Source organism: Stenella coeruleoalba (genome assembly GCF_951394435.1).
Source record: "Stenella coeruleoalba genome assembly, chromosome: 19".
Taxonomy (NCBI): Eukaryota; Metazoa; Chordata; class Mammalia; order Artiodactyla; family Delphinidae; genus Stenella; species Stenella coeruleoalba.
Window position 1 is genome coordinate 41878228 of NC_137165.1, and position 21963 is coordinate 41900190.

The window sequence follows — 21963 nt, forward strand, 5'->3', positions numbered from 1 at the left end:
GAGGGAGGGAGAGGAGAATGATTGCCCCCAGTACATGAGGTCTTGGCCCAGCCGGCCCTGAGTGGGCTGCCAGACTGGCCCCTCCCTTGGTGCTGCCAGTACCAGCTGCCAGGCATGGGGGTGGCCCCAGAGGAGAGGGAAGCTGGGTAAAGGGAATGGAAGGCTTCCAGGGCAGCCTTGCCCAACTCCACAGGCCCCGTAGGGGGGCTCTCAGGGAGGGGGCTGGGACCCAGGCAAGGCTCAGGGAAGGTGTTCCCTGCTCTGTCAAGGCATATAGGCAGTCCTAAGCTTGTGACGATTCAAGACACCCCTCCCTGGACTTTCTGAAGACAGGACCAGCCTCAGATGTGACTGGGCTGGGGTGAGTGGAGAGGCAGGATCATGTATGGACCATAGGCTGCGGACTAGGCCCTGTGCCAACTGTGGGACCCTACACAAGCCCCCTCCCCTCTCTGGACCCCATTTCTTATCTGCATAATTTCAGGGGGTTGAAACATTTGCCTGCCAAGGTTCTTTCTTTTTTCTACTGCAGGCGGGGGTGCACAGTGGCGGGAGTGATGGAAGGAGGGGCGGTGGGGGCCCCCTGGGTGAGCTGCCTTCTCTGGAATCCCCAGTCTTTCCCCTCAATACGCTTTGTCTCTGAGATTACAAAGGCTGTGTCCCCAACCCACACAAACACACACGCACACACACGCACATACACGCACACACACGCTAAACTTTTTAAATCTAGAGACTCAAAAGAGGACAAACGCCCGGGCTGGAAGGCTGGTCCAACCCTTCCTTCCTCCCTTTTTACAGATGAGAAAACTGAGGCCCTGCTTTGGGATTTCCGGAGCCCGGGATTTCCCAGCCCTCCCACCCTCATCCTCCAGCCACTCCTGCGCCTCTTGCTCAGCACGGTCCGCGGCAGCTCCGCGGGGCCGCCGGCGAGGGCTGGCTGGGACTCCCGGGTGACCCGGCCATCGGGGCAGCCCCTGTGCTCGGCGCCAGCCCCGCCTCGCTGCCTGGGGCCCGGCCGCGGCCGCCGCCGCTGTGCACTCGCCGGGGAACTAGCCACCAAGGGCGGAGGCAGGGAGGGAGCGACCGAGGCTGGGAGGGGTGTTGGCGAGAGCTCGCGCGCTGTGTATGGTCTATCAGAGGCAGCTGACCTTTGAGGAGGAAATCGCTGCTCTCGGCTCCTTCCTGTAGTAACAGCCGCCGCCACCGCCTCCGCCGCCGCCAGGAGCCCGGGCCGGGAGCGAGCGTCAGCCCCGCAGCCGGACGGCTCTGCGCGACCAGGTGGGTGGCCCGGCCGCGCGTCCCCGGCGGCGCGCGCCCAGAGGGCGCCCCTGGCTGCTGCCCCGGCCCCCTCACCGCGGGACCCGGAGCCCGACGGCCGTAGGGGTGCAGGGGACGGTCCCCGGGACCGAGAGGGAGTTTCGGCGCAGAGCGCAGCGCGGACGAGAGACGAGGGACGCGGGACGCTGATGCAGGGAGGGGGGCGAGGGTGGACGCCATCCTCGCCGGCAGAGGGCAGGGGGCGCTGTGGGACTGGACAGTGGGAGACCTCGGGGCACAGCCTGGGGGACGCAGCCCAAGAGAGGGAGTGTCTGTCTCCTCAGCCCTCTCTCCTTAACCCCAGCCACGTGCTTACGGTGACAGAGCCGTCCGGTGGGAACCGTCGGTGGCGTTGCCCAAACGTTGGGCTGGAATATCCCCCGTTCCCAGAAATGGGGACTCGGGGTTCGAAGCAGGGTGGGGGGATTCTTGCAGCCCTCCCCAGAGGGCCCGTGGGCCTCCGCCATCAAGTTTCTCTTTCAGTTTCTAGCTGTTCCCACCCCGGGGAAGCCCCGGTGGGGCGAGGGGAGAGGAAGAGGGGGAGGGCACCTGCCTTTCGGGAGCCCCTCCCCAAGCCTCAGCGGGTTCCTCGCTGGAGGGAAGGGCGGCCTTCCCCTCCTCACCCTCTCTCTTCCCGCACAGGAAAGCGTGTCTGTGGGAGGGGAGGGGCCGGGCCTGACCGCGGTCCAGGGATGGGTGGGCATGGCAGGGCCAGGGGCAGGCCCAGCCCTCGCCTCTAACAAGGAGGCGCCTCTTCAGCCCTCTGCTCGCGCTAGGTGAACGGACATGGCGGGCTGGATCCAGGCCCAACAGCTGCAGGGAGATGCGCTTCGCCAGATGCAGGTGCTGTATGGGCAGCACTTCCCCATCGAGGTCCGGCATTACTTAGCGCAGTGGATCGAGAGCCAGCCGTGGTAGGTGCCCCTGCCTGCCGCCATCCAGGCCCCTCGGCCTTTAGGTCTCCTCTTTGTGGTTTGGTGAGATTCTGGTCCTGTCTGTCCCGCTCTGTGCAGAAGGGGCTGTGTCCTTGGGAAAGGGGAACAGGGAAATGGGAGTCTGGGATTGGAGAGGGAATGTTTCTAGACTCTGGTGCCTGTGGAGCTGCCAGGAACAAGTCTTGTGGGCACGAGCCTTGGATTTCCACGTCCCTCTTGGTGCCTGACCTCCATGCCCAAGGAGGCGTCATAGTAGGCTTCTCTCTCCTGCCCTACCCCAAGGGATGCCATCGACCTGGACAATCCCCAGGACCGACCCCAGGCCACCCAGCTCCTGGAGGGCCTGGTGCAGGAGCTGCAGAAGAAGGCTGAGCACCAAGTAGGGGAAGATGGGTTCTTACTGAAGATCAAGCTGGGGCATTATGCCACGCAGCTCCAGGTGGGTATGAGCTTGGGGCCACGCAGCTCCAGGTGGGTATGAGCTTGGGGCCACGAAGCTCCAGGTGGGCGTGAGCTCCGGGCCATCTGCAGGGTGCGGTGTCCGCCTTCTCTTTCCAGCACCAGAACCCCTGGTTTTTTTCCTGGTTTGGCCACTGACTCACCGTATGTCCCTGAACTTATCGGCGACCTTTCTGTGCTTCGATTTCCCCCACCCCCTCTTTCTAAATCAGACCTGTCAGATTCCCCTTAGCATATTATAGAGCAAGAGGTGGGGCGTGTTTGTCCCCAAGAGAAGGGGGATGGGTGAAACTGCATTCTGGGCAGATCAAGCAGAAGGGATGGGGTAGAGCAAGTCAAGATTCTGTTGTCAGAGAAAGGAATACTGACAGGTTCTAGAAATGAGGCAACGAGGCAGCCACACATCCCTCTTGCGGCTCTTTTAAAGGCTTTTCAAAGAGCTGCTGAAGTCGCGTGCAAGAGGAACAGAGTTGTCCTGGAGCCTTGAATTAAGGTTTTGGATGTAAGGTGTAGCTTCTCCTTCACCTGAGGATGCGGGGGGAAGGAATATAGGGGAGAGAGGGAGTTTTGGTGGCAGCAGGAAAGGGGTGAGGGTGGTAATCATAGTTGAGCATTTGTTGGAACTCACTTGAATATTTAGAGAGCCCTTCTTAAATACCAGCAGCAGGGTGCCAGAAGAATAAAAAGTCCATCCCAGAAGAGGCAGGAAACACGAGAAACTTGGTGGGAAGAGGGGAGCAAAATAGGAACCCAGGGCCAGGACTATAGTGGAAGTACCTTGACCTTGGCATTAGATGCCCTAATGAGTCATCTGCTCAGTCGTTTGCCTCTGGACCAGTACTTAATCTCTCTGAGCATCAGTTTTCTCATCTGTGAAATGAGGATAACAGTTTCTGCTTATGTCATTGGGTTTCTATGATGTACAAGTCAAAGGCGATGGCAGATTGGAAGTGCTTTGTAAACTGTTTCTAATGCACTGCAAACCAAATATGAAGATCTGCGAGGGGAAATCAAGTCCAGGAGAGACAGAGGTTCTGGTGACAGTTCCTGAGGCTTCCCAGGGGAAGCTGAGGCAGGGGCTGGAGGAGAGGAAGGGGTGGGCGTGGCTCTGCAATGGTCGTGGTGGGAGCAGAGGATGGCCACTGACAGCTGCTCTTGGATTCTTTCAGAACACGTATGACCACTGCCCCATGGAGCTGGTCCGCTGCATCCGCCATATTCTGTACAATGAACAGAGGCTGGTCCGAGAAGCCAACAATGTGAGTGTCCCATGGGTCTGGGGAGAGGTTTTGGGAAGTCCTTCTACCTGCTTTTGTATGTTTTATAAACACTGGCATGAGAAAGCACCAAAGAAATAAAAGACTTGGGCAAGTGTGAGACGCAGTATCCCATGCAGGTGTAGACTGACACCCGACCCCCACTCCCCGGCTTCAGTCCCTGGCTCTGCTACTTACTAGCTGTGTGACTTAAGCAAGTTACTTAACCTCTCTGAGCCGCTGTCTTTTTCTATTATAAATGAGGACAGTCACAGTATCTACCCTGTAGGGTTATTGTGTGATACTATGTGGGCAAAGGATAGACAAACACAAATGAAACAGAAAAGGAAGCCCTAAAAACACACATACACATCAGATACTATGTGGGCAAAGGATAGACAAACACAAATGAAACAGGAAAGGAAGCCCTAAAAACACACATACACGTCAGGAGATGCAATCTATGTCAGTCAGTGATGGCATTACACATCACCAGGAGGAAGATGTGTCATTCAATAAATGGGGCTGGAGACAAAAGAAGAAATATCCTCTGGTGTGGTCTATGAGGGGAAGCAGAGCCGAGGTCTATGTCAGAAGAAGTAACCCGGCAAGCTCAGAGAAGCGAGGCCTAGCGAGGCAGAGCAGGGACTCGTCCCCCATGTTCTGAAATCATAAAGGCATCAGACATTGCTTGGACAATGGTACAAATGGTATATTATCTGTAATAAAGCAAAATGAATTTCATAAAATGATATCCCACAGGTGAAGACCACAGACTAGTGCCTGGAGCGAACTCATATTTATTATTTACTTGTGGTGGAGACTGATTTCAAGAATTTGAGAGTTCATTCAGTAAACATTTATTCAGGTCTTGCTGTGCATCTGACACTGGACTAGGACGGGAAAAACAGATAAAGTCCTGGTCTCCACCTAAAGGGAATTCAGGCGATGATAGATTCTTTAGGTGTCAGCTGAGTGCTAAGCGGGCCTCTTTGGAAAAAGAATCCAACTCAGACTGGAGCAGCCTGGCTGGTGGAGGGGAGGGTGTCCTGAGGAAAAGGATGCCCGAACTACAGTGGGGAAAGAGGGAGGAAGGAGGCAGGATGAGTTTTCTAGTCAAAAATAACAGCAGTATATGTGAGGGCAGGAAGGCGCGAGCCACCTTATGACATTCGAAGAACTGTAAGTGTTCAGTGCTACTGGGGAGAAGGGAGCCAACTGGGCAGAAGCCAGGTCACAGAGGGTCAACTGGTACAACTCTTGACTTGGTGCAATTACAGAGCTATCTGTAAATGTACAAATGAGTTCGGCTGCAATTAAGAAATACATGCCTACGATGCAGGTCATGGTTGGGGGGAAATAAGTGTTCTCCCAGTCATCAAGCTGTTCTTCAACACCTCTGGTGTCCTGGGCTTTGGGGATTTTGTGGTGCACAAGACAGACAAGGTCCTAGGCCTTAAGGAGTTCACATCCTAGTGCAGGGAGGCAGACAAGAAAGAACATGCAGGCTTCCCTGGTGGCGCAGTGGTTAAGAATCCGCCTGCCAATGCAGGGGACACGGGTTCGAGCCCTGGTCCGGGAAGATCCCACCTACCGCGGAACAACTAAGCCCGTGAGCCACAACTACTGAGCCTGCGCTCTAGAGCCCGTGCTCTGCAACAAGAGAAGCCACGACAATGAGAAGCCTGTGCACCGCAAGGAAGAGTAGCCCCCGCTTGCCTCAACTAGAGAAAGCCCATGAGCAGCAACGAAGATCCAACACAGCCAAAAATAAAACAAATTAATAAATAAATTTTAAAAAAGAAAGAAAGGGGCTTCCCTGCTGGCACAGTGGTTGAGAGTCTGCCTGCTGATGCAGGGGACCCGGGTTCGTGTCCCGGTCCAGGAAGATCCCACATGCCGCGGAGCGGCTGGGCCCGTGAGCCATGTCCGCTGAGCCTGCGCGTCCGGAGCCTGTGCTCCGCAACGGGAGAGGCCACAACAGTGAGAGGCCCGCGTACCGCAAAAAAAAAAAAAAGAAAAGAAAAAAGAAAGAACGAACATGCAAGAAAAAGACATCTTTGGTAAGGGAGGTCCTATTTTAAATTGGCTCGTCAGAGAGGGTCACTCTGAAAAGGTGCCAGTGGAAGCGCCCGCAGGAAGGTTTGGTGCCGGAATGTTCCAGGTGATGGAACGACAAATACAAAGGCACTGAGGCAGGAACACGCTTATGTATTCAGGAACAGAAAGTAGCGGGTGTGCTTGGGCAGCAGTGGTGCTGCGGGTAGGGTAGGCAGAGGCCATCGGCTAGGGCCGTGGAGGGTGTGGAAGGAGTTTGGATTTTATTCTGAGAGCAGGTCATTGGAAAGGCCCTAATGACTTGGTTGAAGGAATAGATCCGACCAGGTTAGTTCAATGACTGGATCCACAAAGCCCTTGTGGATGCCTCCCCTGTCCCTTCACTTGGGGTCTCCAGGATGCCACCTGTGAGCGGTTCACCCTCTTCCCTCAGTCACAAGAAGGTCTCGAGTGAGGACACAGATGATGTGTGTTCACACAGCCTTGTCCCCCACTGTGTCCCCAGCACCTAGCACAGGTGGCATCGTGGCATCGGGTCAGCGAATGACTACGAAATGAGGGGTCATCATCATTAGTAGGAAAACCCAGGTAACTCCTGGGACATGTTGAGTTCTAGTCTCTCCAGAGAGAACTCAGATGGACCCTGTGTGGGATACTCTGGTGGAGGTTAGAACTGCAATAGAAGTTTCTTCCATGCTTTATGAAGATGCCGTAGTCTGCCAGGTCACCTGTTTCCCTTCCTCCACCCCCCATCCTGGCAAATGACTCTCCTCTGACTCAAAGTACCCTTCCTTCTTATTCTAGATCTGGCATCTGGTGTCTGTAGTGTTGGCGTTCCCCAGGGCCTGAGGTTTTCTTCCATCCTCACTGCCCAGTTTACTGCTGCCCACACTCTCCCCTGATATGTCTCCAGGGTAGCTCTTCTTCTGGGATCCTGGTTGATGCCATGTCCCAGAAACACCTTCAGATCAACCAGACACTTGAGGAGCTGCGACTGGTCACACAGGACACAGAGAATGAGCTGAAGAAGCTGCAGCAGACTCAAGAGTACTTCATCATCCAGTATCAAGAGAGCCTGAGGATCCAGGGTAAGGCTGCTGTAGGAGGGCAGCGTGTGTCTGGGGGACGGGAGTGAAACCACTTTGTGAACTCCTGCAGGGTTGGGGCTAGATCCACGTCTGTCTCCCCAGAACCTTATCCAAAGCTTGGGAGGAGTAACGTTCCCAGTGATGGAGCCCCTGCTATGGGCCAAGCTCCAGGCTAAAACCTTTGCATGCATTATTCACTATAACCTTTACAACAGCCCTAAAAAATAGGTAGTTGTATTATTCCTGTTTTGCAGATGATAAACTGATGTTCAAAGAGAACACGTAATTTGGCCTGGGTTTCTTTAAATTTATTTTCTTTATTTTTGGCTGCATTGGGTCTTCGTTGCTGCGCGTGGGCTTTTCTCTAGTTGCAGAGAGCGGGGCTACTCTTCGTTGTGGTGCCCAGGCTTCTCATTGCAGTGGCTTCTCTTGTTGTGGAGCACGGGCTCTAGGTGCACAGGCTTCAGTAGTTGTGGCACACGGGCTCAGTAGTTGTGGCTCACGGGCTCTAGAGCGCAGGCTCAGTAGTTGTGGCGCATGGGCTTAGTTGCTTGGGCTTGAACCCATGTCCCCCGCATTGGCAGGCGGATTCTTAACCACGGCGCCACCAGAGAAGCCCTGGCCTGGGTTTCTTGCAAGTTGCAGAACTGGATCTTAACTAGAGATATGTCATAACATCACTATATTTTAACCAATATTCAGTGAATATTTCAATGAATGAATCAATGAAAGAATGAATATGGACAAAGTGTTCCCCAGTCAAAGGGAGGACTTAGGTTGGGAGTCCCCTGGTTGAACCAGGCTGGGGAGAGGTGGAACTCCAGGAATGCCCCTTCTTGAGCCTAATAGGAGGTAAAGATGGGAGGAGGAGGTGACAGTGGAAAACTCTCCTGTCTCCTAGGTCTATAACTTGCTAGTGACTGCCATGATAAGGGTGTAGGGAAAGAAAAATTAACTCAGAAGAAATTCACCCCAGGTACACTTTTAAGAGTCTTGAAATGTGGCTCATCTTCCTTCACTTCAAATTGACCCCAGAGCTGTACCACCCCATTCTAGTGAGAACAAGAAGTATCAAACTGCCTTTTCCTTCGCTCTTCTATTTTCGGTGTCTTAAGGTAGAACCATAGGTCATTGATTTTAGGCCTTTCTTCTTTTCTAATGTATATATTCAGAGCTATCAATTTCCCTCTCATCAGTGCTTTAGCTGCATCTCATCATTTTGGATATGCTGTATGCTCATTATCATTCAATTTGAAATATTATCTAATTTCTCTTCTGATTATTTTACCATATACTATTTAGAAGTATATTGTTTAATTTCCAAATATTTTGTGTTTTTCTAGATGTCATATCATTATTGATTTCATTTTCATTTCATTGTTAAATTCCACTGTTGTCAGAGAACATACTCTATATGATCTCTTCTTGTAAATTTTTTTTTTTTTTTTTTTTTTTTTTTGCGGTACGCGGGCCTGTCACTGTTGTGGCCTCTCCCATTGCAGAGCACAGGCTCTGGACACGCAGGCTCAGCCGCTCTGCGGCATGTGGGATCCTCCCGGACCGGGACATGAACCCATGTCCCCTGCATTGGCAGGTGGACTCTCAACCACTGCGCCACCAGGGAAGCCCTCTTCTTGTAAATTTATTGAGACTTGTTCTATGCCCCAGCATATGCTCTGTGTTGGTGAATGTATTTTGTGGACTTGAATGTATGTTCTGAAGTTGTTTTATTTTAAGATAGCAATAATAAATTCAATAATGTTAACATATATAACATAATATATGATGTTAACATAATAAAGTTAAAAAAACCCACACCAAATTTAGTGAGTAGAGTGGCATTGCTTTACATTTTTGCAAATCTCTTTAATGTTAGGCTTAATAGGAGATAGCTGGAGCTGGCTTTCAATCTGTTGTAACATCACATATCTTGTAACCTCTAGAAAACTCTGCTGTATGCTTATGAGTGAATAAGAGAAAAAAAGGTAAATAAGGTCCTATGACTTTATGAAAATAGTTCTGGCTTGGTGGACCTCCTATAACGGTCTTAGGAACCCTTCAGGGATCCCTGGTTCACACTTTAAGAATCACTGATAAAAAAAAAAAAAAAAAAAAAAGAATCACTGATATATCTTTATTGATTTTTTTGCCTAATTGTTCTATCAGATGCTGAAAGAGAGGTATCAAAATCTCCTATAGTATTGTGTAATTTTCCAATTATTTATGTAAATATTTCTTTTATGTATTTTTGAAGCTTTGTTATTAGATGCATATACATTGAGAATTATGTCATTCTGATTGATTGACACCTTAATACTTATGGAATATCTTTCTTGAGCTCTGGTAACACTCTTTGCCTTGAAGTCTACTTTATCAGATATTAGTATTACTCCTCCAGCCTTCTTATTCTATTTTTAAATAGAAACATATTTTTATCCATGCATTTTAACATTTGAAATGTAGACAGCATATAGTTGAGTCCAGCTTTTTTATTTATTCTGACAATCTTTGCTTTTAATTAAGGTGTTTAGTCCATTAATATTTAATGTAATAGCAGTTGAGGTCCCCATGTTAATATTTATTTTGTTTTGTCCCTTTTCAGTATTTGTTCCTCTGTTCTTCCTTTTAATTGTTTAAATTTTTTAAGATTCTATTTTAATTTAACTACTTAAGCTTTCCTCCTACCTTGCCCTGTCAGTGTTTTCTGTACCCTGAGACTAGCACATTGCCTGAATCATAGCAGCTGTTGAGTAAATGTTGGGGGGATAATTCTAGCAGCTCTTCTTCAGATCTGAATCCATCCCAGACTGACCCGAAAGAAAGGAAGGCCCTCCTGCTACATTAGGGAGCAGGACATTTCAGGCTATTATTTCTACCCAAGGCCGTTGACTGGTTGACAGTATTGATGATCCTGTTCTGGGGTTTTCTGTTTCCTACTTGTGAGGTTGGGTTTCGATTCTGGTTTGGGTCTGTCCCCATCGTGCAATGTCAGTTCAGTCTCATTGATCAAGTGCACCCATCAGAAACACAGACTACTGGTCCGTGTGTGCAAGGGAAGTCTCAGCTCCCTCCAGTGGAGCAGACAGTTGCCTCAAGTCTCCTGGCGTCCTTCCCAGAAACTTCTCTAATTTGCCAGGAGAGACCTAAGTGGGTCACTTGCATAAGGAGGCTGGGCCTGGTGTTGGGATCCCCACCACCTCCCTGTGGGCGGCAGGATTCCGAGGTGGCTCTCCAGATTCTTCTGCTGTGTTCCTTACCTGCTCAGTCCCCCGCAGTCATGTGAGAGCCATGTTTCTAAGTTCTCTTCTAGTTCTGGGCCTTCCTGGCTGTCTAGGGTTGCTTTAGTGTGTCCTTAGTTGCTTTTGTGCGTCCGTAGGGCAGGGCCTCGGTCAGTGTGACATGGCCCTCAGAGGCCTGCCGGGAACTTGACCAAGACCTGCTGACTGACGCTCTCATCTTCTTGACTCAGCCCCAGTAAGGACCGTGGGACGTTCCAAAAGCCTGTTGGTGGGGGTAGGAATGCCAGCATCTAGGATGGTGATTGCCTGTGGAGGGAGGGATGGGGATGCCGGCAGGGGAGGGTGTACAGGTGCTTAACTGTGGAAATGTTTACTTTCTTAAGCTGGCGTCTTGATACACAGGTGTTCCTTGTATCATCCTTTCTATCAATACTTGCCTAGGTCTTAAGTATCATATAACAGATTTTTTGAAAAGGCCTCGTCAGTGAGGCCTCGTTACCTTATTCCTGCCATCGATGAGATGCCTGACAGCTGGTGTGGAGAGAAGCTGCCTCCCTCTCTTGAGAGAATCTTGCTGCTTTCGTGTCCCCAGTGGCCCTGGACACTCTGTCTCCCTCCCTCTTCCGGCTGGTCTGCTGAGCTCACAGAGACCCAACCTGGACAAACATGTTAGGCCCCTTCAGCACCTGGAGAACCCCCCCCCCACACCACCCCGCTTCCCCGAGGAGAGGCTGCTGCGCTCAGCCCCGCGGAGCAGGGCCTTCCCGATGCGGCTTTGTCCTGAGAGCTGCTCCATCAGCCTTTAATCCCGTCCTGTAACCCACTGACCATGAGGACTGACTCTCACCTGGAGCTGATGGTGCCAGGCAGCTTCCTGAGTATTTTCTGTATCATTTTTGCTTATTTAACGTCACAGCAGCCACTGAGGCAGGTGCCGTGATTCTCCCATTTTACACCTGGGGAAGCTGAGGCATGGGAGAGTGAGGTGATTTGCCCGAGTTCACCCGCCTTTTAAACGGCAAGGACACACTTCAGACCAGGCAGGGTGGCTCTAAGCCGGACCCCGCGTGGGGAGAGGAGGGCTGCGCGGGCAGGGAGGCCATGGGCTGGATCCTCCTCAGCTGTACCCCGAGCTTCCGTCTCCCCACTCCCCAAGGGGAGCTCAGAGTCGGGGGGCCAGGGGACGGAGCCCACTCATCTTTGGGCGCCATGGCTGTGGAACCCTGACTGGCCACTTGTCAGCTGTGTCCCCTCCAGGGTTTTGCCTCCAGAACAGGTGAATGCAGTTCTGCCGGGCTCCCAGCTGGACCCGGGGAGGTCATGGTCGTGGGTGTCCTGTCCCCTCCTCCAGCTCAGTTTGCCCAGCTGGCCCAGCTGAACCCCCAGGAGCGTCTGAGCCGGGAGACGGCCCTCCAGCAGAAGCAGGTGTCCCTGGAGGCCTGGCTGCAGCGCGAGGCCCAGACGCTGCAGCAGTACCGCGTGGTGAGTGGGCTCTGCGTCCCTCCCCTCCTGGGTGTGGACCTGAGGGAGGGAGAGAGCCAGGAGGAGAGCGGCAGGACCCAGCAGAGCAGGAGGCCAGAGCCTTCCCCCCTGTGTGGGCACGCAGGGCAGAGCGGGTCAGCAAGGAGTGAGGGGAGGCCCTGCGGGGTGTTCTGAGAGCCCAGAAGGGCCGCTCCCCTCGCCCGCCCCGCAGGAGCTGGCCGAGAAGCACCAGAAGACCCTGCAGCTGCTCCGGAAGCAGCAGACCATCATTCTGGATGACGAGCTGATCCAGTGGAAGCGGCGGCAGCAGCTGGCGGGGAACGGAGGGCCCCCCGAGGGCAGCCTGGACGTGCTACAATCCTGGTAGTGGGTGTGGGGGGCCAGGCGGGGGCGGCAGGGGCTCAGCGTGGCGCCACCGGCTGCAGTCCTGCTCCTGTGTTTCCGTGAGCAGCCGGCTCCCTCTGTCGGGGCACAGGTCTCATTTCACCAGTGGTCTGGTTCCTGATGCAGACTTTGGTGCCCCCGTCCTGTGCCACCTTCCCCGGGAGGGGCGTCCCTGGGTGAGGGAGTGGGGTGGGGCCAGGTGTGCAGAGCGACGCTCAGGCTGATTGGACCCAAGTCAGGGTCGCTCCTCCTGTGAGTTTCTTTGTGTTTCTGGAAGGCAGGGCAGCTGTGCTCTGCTCAGTGGACAGGCCGGGCGGCTAAGGTGCCGAGCCTTCCTGGGGGTGGAGCTGGGTCTGGGCCTTCTCCCCAGCCTGGGAGCCTTCTGGCTTCTGGCCTGGAGGAAGGGGGTGAAGGCTTTGTCCTTCCCTTTGGCCTCGGGGCTCCCGTGCAGGTGTGAGAAGTTGGCGGAGATCATCTGGCAGAACCGGCAGCAGATCCGCAGAGCTGAGCACCTCTGCCAGCAGCTGCCCATCCCCGGCCCCGTGGAGGAGATGCTGGCTGAGGTCAACGCCACCATCACAGACATCATCTCAGCCCTGGTGACCAGGTGATTGCTGCCTCTTGGCCTCGCCCAGGCCCCATCCGGTTGGCCTGGGTCGCGGGCAGCAGGGTCTTTACAGACGGGGCGCTCTGGCCTGAACCCTTCCGTCTGTGCCTCACACCCTCATCCCATCCCCCTCTGTCGCCTGTTGCTGTGGCCTCTTGCGGTTCACCTTGCCCGGTTTCTCTCGTGGACACTGTATGGGCTTGTTCCCCCCATTTCAGCTGTTGAGTTCATCTCACTGCCTCCCCTCCTGCCAGCTCCCCCGACTCGCAGTGGCCCCCCCGGGACCGGGGGCTGTGCCACAAGCCCTTCCTTCGCCTGCTGTGCCCCGCGCAAGGCGGCCTCGCCACGCGGAGGGAGGGACCGGAGCGCCGTCCCCTGAGGCGTCACGTGTTCACTTGTGTCCCCACAGCACGTTCATCATCGAGAAGCAGCCCCCTCAGGTCCTGAAGACCCAGACCAAGTTCGCAGCCACCGTGCGCCTGCTGGTGGGCGGGAAGCTGAACGTGCACATGAACCCCCCGCAGGTGAAGGCGACCATCATCAGTGAGCAGCAGGCCAAGTCGCTGCTCAAGAACGAGAACACCCGCAAGTACGTTGCCCTGCTCCCATCTGCCCCTCCCTCAGCTCAGCCTCTGTTCTACAGCAGGCGTCCTGGGGGATGGGGACAGCATGGCCTCCCCCTCCGAAACCCTTTGTCCTGCATTGCGATGTGGCCCCGTGTCGCTCCAGTTCACTCCGTCTGTCCTGGCGTACACTTCGCACACATAGTAAATCAACAAGGATTTCGCTGCTGGGTGTCCCAGGACCTGTGCTGAGCACTGAGACACAGCTGTGATCCACACAGAGCTTGGTCCTGTCCCTGCCCAACCTCGAGACAGAAAATTAAAATAAAGCAATATCACAGCGCCTGCAGTACATGGGTAGTCAAGGAGGGCCTTTCTGAGGATATATTTGAGTGGAGACCTGAATGAGAAGGTCAAGAGTGTTTGGGGAGGGCTTCCCTGGTGGGGCAGTGCTTGAGAGTCCGCCTGCCGATGCAGGGGACGCGGGTTCGTGCCCCGGTCCGGGAGGATCCCGCGTGCCGCAGAGCGGCTGGGCCTGTGAGCCATGGCCGCTGAGCCTGCGCGTCCGGAGCCTGTGCTCCGCAACGGGAGAGGCCACAACAATGAGAGGCCCGTGTACCGCAAAAAAAAAAAAGAAAAAAAAGAGTGTTTGGGGAGATAGGAAGGGCAAGTACAGAAGTCCCGAGGCAGGCACTGAGCGTACGTGTTCAGCAAACAGACAAGGCAGTGGGCTCGCTTGTCCTGAGTGAGGCCAGGGAGGTGGGCAGGGGTTGATCTCGGGAATCTTTGTAGGCTGTGGTCATGATTTTTATCTCAGGTGCGCTAGAAACTGCCGAAGGCCCCCACATCAATCTTAAATTTATTTATTTGTTTATTCATTCATTTATTTATTTATTGGCTGCGTTGGGTCTTTGTTGCTGCCCGCAGGCTCTCTCTAGTCGCGGCGAGCGGGGGCTGCTCTTCGCTGCGGTGCGCAGGCCTCCCATTGCGGTGGCTTCTCTTTGCTGCGGAGCATGGGCTCTAGGCACGTTGCTTCAGTAGTCGTGGCACGTGGGCTCAGTAGCTGTGGCTCGGGGGCTCAGTAGTCCCCACATCAATCTTGATACCCAAGGAATTTTAGTGATAGAGACACAGGCCCCACCCTTGGAGACTTTGCTCAGGTGCTCTCAGATTGATGAGAAAGTGAGCCCGGGGACACTCGGAGAAATGCTCTTAGGGGAGGGGCAGGGGCTGCTGGCAGGGCTTTCTGGAGAAGTCTGGGCCCAGGGTGCAGACAGGGTGGTGCTCCTGGCCTGGGCCCAGTAGAGATGGGTTCTTCCCTGCTTCGCAGTGAGTGCAGCGGAGAGATCTTGAACAACTGTTGTGTGATGGAGTATCACCAGGCCACAGGCACCCTCAGCGCTCACTTCAGGAACATGGTGAGGACTGGGCCCCGCCCACGGAGGGAGGCCTGCCCAGAGCCGAGTCCTCTAACCGGCGGCTTTCTCCTCGTTCCCCTCTGACCTCCGGCAGTCGCTGAAGAGGATCAAGCGCGCTGACCGGCGAGGCGCGGAGTCTGTGACAGAGGAGAAGTTCACGGTCCTGTTTGAGTCTCAGTTCAGTGTTGGCAGCAATGAGCTTGTGTTTCAGGTGAAGGTGAGACCCGGCTCCCCGTCTCCTTGCGGGCTGCCCGGCTGGCTTGGGAAAGCCAGAGACTTGAATCCTCACACAGGCTCAGTCCAGTTACCCCGTGATGCTCTCAGAAAACCTAATGTCACCCTGCTGGTGTCCATTTGCGAGGTTTTAAGCCCGCACCAGCCCGCAGAGTTTAGGCAATGGGCCAAGAAGAAGTGTGTTGTGTTTTTTGTTTGTTTTTGGTTTAGTTTTGCCGGGAGGGGCTTGAGGAATGAGGGTTGGGGGTCTCCCCCAAGAGGAGGGCAAGACGGTGGTCATATGCCCTCACCCCTCATTCCCTGGATTCCCGTAGACCCTGTCCCTTCCTGTGGTTGTCATTGTTCATGGCAGCCAGGACCACAATGCTACTGCCACCGTGCTATGGGACAATGCCTTTGCTGAGCCGGTGAGTCCCCATGAGACCCTCACCTCGGCCCCTCGGAGCTTCCCAGGGTCAGCCCCAACCCCAGGGCCCCTGCTGAGTGGTCTTCCCCAACCCTAGGGCCAGACCAGAGGTCGGGGGCAGCTGGTGTGAACAGCCTGCCCTCGGCATGTCCTAGGCTCTGTCTGGGCTCTGGGTCAAGGGACTGGGGTCTCCTAGGTCTGTGAGCGTGGTCTTGGGGTTCTGGTCCCTGATCTCTCTCCCCAGGGTCCTGGTCTGGGTCTCCATCCCTGTATGCCCACCCCTCTGCCCCTGCCCCCAGCCTTTCTTTCCCTTGCATTTTTGTCCCCTTTTCTGGACCTTTCTCAGTCCCCTCTATCTCTTGGTATCTGTGTCTGTGTGTGTGTAAATATCTCCTACTCCCTCAATCTGCCTTTTTTTCCTTTCTTCTCTCCCCTTCAGGGCAGGGTGCCGTTTGCAGTGCCTGACAAAGTCCTGTGGCCGCAGCTGTGCGAGGCGCTCAACATGAAATTCAAGGCCGAAGTGCAGAGCAACCGGGGCCTGACCAAGGAGAACCTCGTGTTCCTGGCGCAGAAGCTCTTCAACAGCGGTAGCAGCCACCTCGAGGACTACAACGGCATGTCCGTGTCCTGGTCCCAGTTCAACAGGGTGAGGGACGCCGCCCGCTGCCTGCCTGGGACCACCCTGCCACCCTTCCCCCACCTCACGCACAGGTTACTGCCCCTGGTCAGTGGCCCCCCTCTACCCCCATCCCCCCTCTTCTACAACCAGGAGAGACGGGGGCTAGTACCCCAAGGAACGCAGGCAGCCATGAGAGCCGAAGCAGGACGATGGAAGGAACCCGGAGCTGGGCGTCAGGGTCCCTGGGCTCTAGCCCTCGATGTGTTAACTAACTGGCCAGGCCCCTTCCCTCCTCTGTGCTGCGCTTTGCCCATCTGTAAAGCGAAGGGGCTGGGCAGGAATCACTTTGGAGGTCTCATCCAGCTTGGACAATTCTTTGCACCTCCAGCCCCCACCCCGTGGGGTTGTCCCGGACCCCTGTGTCTGCGAGGCAAGAGGCCAGTGTACTCTCTGGTTCCCTAGGATATGAGCAGGGGCTGTGGCAGTTTGCTGGAGTGTGGGGCAAGTCGGATGAGGAACTGGGAGAAGGTCTGGGTGAGGACAAGAGGGCACTGAGTGTTCCCTGAACCACCCGTGACGACGGGGGCACAAGCCCTGACTGGGGGTTTCCTGGGGACTCTCAGGAGAACTTGCCAGGCTGGAACTACACCTTCTGGCAGTGGTTCGATGGGGTCATGGAGGTGCTGAAGAAACATCACAAGCCCCATTGGAATGACGGGTGAGAGGAATGGGGTCTGGGAGGTCATGGGCTCAGGGGACAGTGGCTGCTGCCAGCAGTGACACTGTATGCTTGATGCACCCAGGGCCATCCTAGGTTTTGTGAATAAGCAACAGGCCCATGACCTGCTCATCAACAAGCCCGACGGCACCTTCTTGTTGCGCTTTAGCGACTCAGAAATAGGGGGCATCACCATTGCCTGGAAGTTTGACTCTCGTGAGTTCCCTACGTGCCCACACTCTAGCCCCAGTGGCCCTGTCTTCCATTTCCTCGTTGCCTATCCTCCATCAGGCCTGCATCCTTAGAAGGTATCCGGTGGGAGACACGGGAACTGAGCTTGGAGGGTGGGAGGAGTGTTGCTCAGAAGCACTTTCCCTCTCTGTTGTTTTCCACTGGGGAGAACCTAAAATCATTGGCCTCCTGGACTCCAGAACTGCCGGGCGAGTCCTTCTCTGCCCTGACCCAGCCTTGTTGGTATCTGCTTGCCCGTGGTCATTTCATTGCCCTATGCCGAGGAGCACAGGGGTGGGGTCGCCGTGCAGGCTAGTAAAAGCCCTGATGTCTCTGCAAGCCTGCCCTGAGGCCCCACAGCTCTGATCCTCCTCCCCAGGGTGGTGGGTTGTGGGAATGAGCTTGGCCTTTTCACAGCTGACCGTAACCTGTGGAATCTGAAGCCGTTCACCACGCGGGATTTCTCCATCCGGTCCCTGGCCGACCGGCTGGGGGACCTGAGCTATCTCATCTACGTGTTTCCTGACCGGCCCAAGGATGAGGTCTTCTCCAAGTACTATACTCCTGTGCTCGGTGCGTACTGCCCAGACACTCCCGGGGCTAGGCAGTGGGGACGCCCCAAGAAGAGCCGAGGGGCCGTTTCCCCTGTGGGTGTTTGTCGGTGGGATGGTGCAAGGCACGTGGAGAGGCTTTCAGGGCTCACAACTGAAGAAAAGGAAAGCAAAACCTCTGACCCAGCTTTCTTCCCTGCAAAGCAAAACACTGAGTGGGACTCACTTCTGTGCCCTTGGAGGAAGAGGCTGCAGGGCTGGGGGAGGAGCCGTAATGCAAACCCACAGATAGTGCACGACTCCCATCTCGATCAGCTGCCCTCACCGCTCTCCACCCTCAAACCTACCCTCAAGTTGAGTGTAGGAAGCAAAATGAGACAAGCCAGGGCCTGGGTGGTGTTTATTGTCAGCGGGTGTTTATTGGGAATCTGTGGGAAATTTCATCCCTGCTGAGGCCGCATGGCAATGTGGGGGGAGGCAGACTGCATAGGTGGGTTTCCACTCCCCTGGGAGCTCCCAGAGACTTCAGTTCTCATCACTGTTCTCCCCCCGCCCTCGGCAGCTAAAGCAGTGGACGGATACGTGAAGCCACAGATCAAGCAAGTGGTCCCTGAGTAAGTGTCCCGGGTCCAGCTCTGGTCTCCTGCTGCCTCTCTTCTCCTCTCACCACCCCCCGCCACCCTGCACCTGGCTCTCCTCACCCCTCACCGCCGCCCCTCCTGGGGAGGGAGCTGGGCTTGGTCACCAGGGCGTCGGTACCCAGGGCCCCGCTCCTGCAGCCAGGGCCCCAGGCTCAGCGGGCACTCTGTCCTTCCGCACCTGAAAAAGACACGAAGGTGGCCCCCGAGCCCCTCGCTGCTGAGGCTGTGCCCTGCTTCCTCTCGCAGGTTTGTGAGCGCCTCTGCGGACTCTGCCGGGAGCAGTGCCACCTACATGGACCAGGCCCCCTCCCCAGCCGTGTGCCCCCAGGCTCATTATAACATGTACCCACAGAAGTAGGTTGTGTTCTCCTGGGGCTCCGTGGGGAGGAACTGGACACTTGGCCTCAGGCTGGGCCCCAGAGGGCTGGTGGGCAAGGAACCCAGAGCTCCTCTAGGTCTGAGACCAGCCAGGCCAGGCCAGGCTCTGGCACATGCCCAGGTGCAGGGTGGGTGAGATCAGCCAATGAAAAGCATAGAGCATTTTGAAACTACACGTAGCAGGGTCCTTGCCCTGGTGCTGACTAGCTGTGTGACCTTGGGGAAATTACTGAGCCTCTCTGATGCTCAGTCTCCTCATCTGTAAAATGGAGTCAAAAAGACCTACCACGTGGGACTGGGGTCAGGATTAAGTGAGAGAGTGCAGGTAGAGTATTTAGCACAGATGAGACTGTTATAAGGGCTTGATACAGGGTAACTACGGATGGGGTAGTTGTTCTTAGGAGCTGTGTGGGAGCAGGGTGTCAATTGCTCCTCTCTGGAGTTCCCAGAGAAGAGAATTAATTCTCTTCCAAGCTGTGGGTGGCCTGCTGCCGTAGGACGACCGCAGGCTTGGGAGTCACAAAGACCGGAATTCCAATCCTGACTCCACCAGCCAACCAGGTGGCCCTGAACAAGTTTCCTAGCATGATTGAGTCTCAGTTTCTTCCTCTATAAGGTGGAGTAAATACCTGCCTTATGGGTGGCTGTGAGGGTTGGTGTAACGTGGTTGGAAGGCCCAGGCCTTCATAGGTGCTCAGTGAATGGTGCCTGGGGTTTCACGGGCAGCTCATTCACCCAACTACCTCATTCCCCTGAGATCGCTCGATGAGGTTGTCAGCGACGAGACTAGAACTGGGGTGTCTCCCGACAAGCCAGTGACTGACTTATTCAACTTGGGGTGTGAGAGTCTAGCCAGAGCGGGTCCTGCTCCCATGAGCCTCTGGTCTGAGTGGGGAGCAGGCTGGACGCTGTCCCCCAGGAGCCTGGGGCTGTGAGGCATGCCAGCTCCCTCTGACGTCCCTCTCTCTCTACCAGCCCTGACCCCGTCCTCGACCAGGATGGAGAATTCGACCTGGATGAGACCATGGATGTGGCCCGGCACGTGGAGGAACTCTTACGACGCCCTATGGACAGTCTGGACCCCCGCCTCTCCCCGCCTACTGGTCTCTTCACCTCTGCCAGAGGCTCGCTCTCGTGAATGTTTGTTTGAACCCTGCACTTCTCTTTGGAAACGTGCAGGGTTCATATTCATTGTGATTTTGTTTCTGTATCGCTGCGCATATTGATGCCTTTGCCGGCAGCACGTGTCCACATGCATATGCGCGCGTTTGTGTACAAGGTGTGCCTGCCTCGCCTTTGCAGTCCTAGGTATGTGGCTGCCTTTTTCTTCAGATGGAGGCGTTCCAAGAGCCCACTGGGTCTGTCTGTTGTGGAAGAGACTGAGCTGCTTCTGTAGTTGCAGGTACGCCGGGCAGGCAAACCTATTCCTGCCAGAGCCTTTGTCTGCTCAGTAGCTATTTGAATGGAATGATTCAAGAAGGGAAAGGAGACAGGTAACGTCTCTAAGCTCAAGTTTTACTTCTGAGTTAGATGCTTTGCCTCCCAAGTGTGTGTGCATATATATATATACGTGCATCTGCTCTCGTACAGAGCAACATACGTGTTGGTCTCTTGGTTCTTCCCCTCAGGATGGAGGTTGGAAGAATCAAGAGACCAGTTCTGAGTGATATTTTATACTTTATCTAATGACTATGGACTCCAGGCTTTCTGTGAACTGAGAGCTAATCTAGGCCATCCGCCGTCATGTCCCTAACACGGCAGAAACGGGTCTTTTGCATCGGGCCTATCAGAGCTGCTGTGAGGATGGAGTTTCTTGGCCTCTTGGTCCCCAGCCAGGGGGCTCCAGCTTCAAGTGTATAATGCTGCTGCCCACATTCCTGCTCTTTCCATCCCATATCCCCTTCCCTCCATCTGGCCCCAGCCTTCTTTCCTCACCTCTCTATCTGCAACCTTGCTTACTTATGGAAGAGGTGGGGGTGGGGAGTGGGGGAGGGACTGGTCGAGGATGTGGTGAACAGGAGGCCCAGGACTTGCAGTGTTGGTCCCCTAACCCCTCCTGGAAAATCCCTGCAGCAAGAGGCAGCACCAGGGGCTTGCAGCTCACCTGTGGAGTTTGGAGGGCGGGGTAAAAGCTGTTCGAGGCCCACTCTGCTGGGAGGTGGAACCTGGAATAGGCCTCAGCACAGTTGCATAACCGGCTGTGGTCTGCGAAGGCCTCGCTCCCAACCTCACACGCTCCTCCCTCTGAAGCTGCCACACGCAGCCAGGGCAGCTGACGGTGGAAGGAGTCCCAGAAGGAGTCCCAGGTTGAACCGTCTCTCCAGGAAGGTGGGGACGGGAAGCATTTGTACAAAGGCTACACATCTGTGTAAACAGTGTTTTTGAATAAAATATTTTTTTTCATAAATTTGCTGGAATGGCTCCTGGGTCGTGGGGACCGCTGGAGTCGTTTTGTTCCTCTCCTCCCGCGCAGCTGGTGCTGTAAGGTGTAGCTTGAAGTTGCCAGTCGGCTCCCATTTCTGTGGTTTTAAGGGTGCCATCCCCACCCCAATACTTTCGGTGCCTCTCAGACTAGAGAACTTGAGGTCTTGGGAAAAGATGGGGCAGGAATTACCGAGGGCAGGGGAGAACTTTGGTCCCTGCCTCTCCTTATCAGCTGCTGCTATAAGCAGTCTCCAAGGTGGCAGCTGGGCGCCAGCGCCCAGACCATTCTCAACCCCTCTGGATGGAAGATGGGGGGGAAGCTGCAGGAGCCTCACAACGGTCCTTCCTCCCCGGCCTCTTCCCAGAGGCCAGCAGGTGGCACCATCCCCCTGTTCCTGCGTTTTCAAACGGTCGGCCTGAGCCTGGGAGGGAGGCTGGGGCGAGAGGACAGTCTCCCCATTTGGCCCCATTGGCATCGGGGATCCAGGGGCTGTCGCCGAGGGCCGGGGCGGGGGCGGGGAACAAGAGCCTATGACAAGGTTTCTTCAGGGCTCAAAGCGAGGGAAGAAGGGCTCGCAGCCCGCCGGGACCGGCGCAGGGGCCCGGCGCGGGGCTGGCGGGGGTGGGCGGGAGGGGAGGCAGCCGCCGAGCCGGGAGCGCGCTAATCTGGAGCTGCATCTCTGCAGGGGGAGGCGGCGCGTATCTCCCGCACCGGCTCGTCTCCATGGTTTTCGGCGCGGGGGGGGGAGGGGAGCCAGGCGAGCGCGCGCCGCGGTCTGAATTATCACCACCCACGGCCCGGGCCCGCAGCCGCGGCCCGTTAAGTGTTGACCCACGGAGCGAACTGAAGAGAAAGTGATAATGGAGCCAACTGCGGAAGGGGAGGCCTGGGGTGGTGGGAGTGTCTGCGCCCCAACCCCCCTTAGGTAGCTTATCTGACCCCAGACAGGAC

The 21963-nt window shown here is 55.3% G+C and overlaps 2 protein-coding genes across 6 annotated transcripts in view; one reads left to right on the plus strand and one right to left on the minus strand.

Moving 5' to 3' along the window:
- STAT5B (signal transducer and activator of transcription 5B) overlaps positions 1–1731 on the minus strand; it is a 72349-nt gene extending 70618 nt beyond the window's left edge. The window contains exon 1 of one of the 2 annotated variants that reach the window (XM_079903807.1): positions 1152–1731. In XM_079903807.1, the coding sequence (XP_079759933.1) occupies positions 1152–1500 (349 nt within the window). In that variant the 5' untranslated portion in view covers positions 1501–1731. The remainder of the gene's footprint in view (positions 1–1151) is intronic. The other variant, XM_079903804.1, reaches the window with a different exon arrangement.
- Positions 1151–20994, plus strand: LOC307177068 (signal transducer and activator of transcription 5A). Of its 4 annotated transcripts, XM_079903801.1 has the most exons (20): positions 1151–1281; positions 2080–2234; positions 2538–2694; positions 3884–3973; positions 6942–7116; positions 11707–11837; positions 12049–12200; positions 12673–12828; positions 13238–13268; positions 13353–13417; positions 14722–14809; positions 14904–15026; positions 15358–15450; positions 15889–16095; positions 16692–16786; positions 16872–17002; positions 17435–17590; positions 18131–18182; positions 18456–18563; positions 19563–20994. In XM_079903801.1, exons 2-20 carry the CDS (start codon positions 2107–2109, stop codon positions 19723–19725), a joined length of 2301 nt encoding a protein of 766 aa, XP_079759927.1. In that variant the 5' UTR covers positions 1151–1281; positions 2080–2106; the 3' UTR covers positions 19726–20994. The 4 variants fall into 4 exon arrangements, with proteins under 4 accessions (XP_079759927.1, XP_079759924.1, XP_079759926.1 ...); XM_079903798.1 differs by having other exon boundaries at positions 13238–13417; XM_079903800.1 differs by having other exon boundaries at positions 13238–13417; positions 14904–15020.
- Positions 20995–21963: the final 969 nt, after the last annotated feature.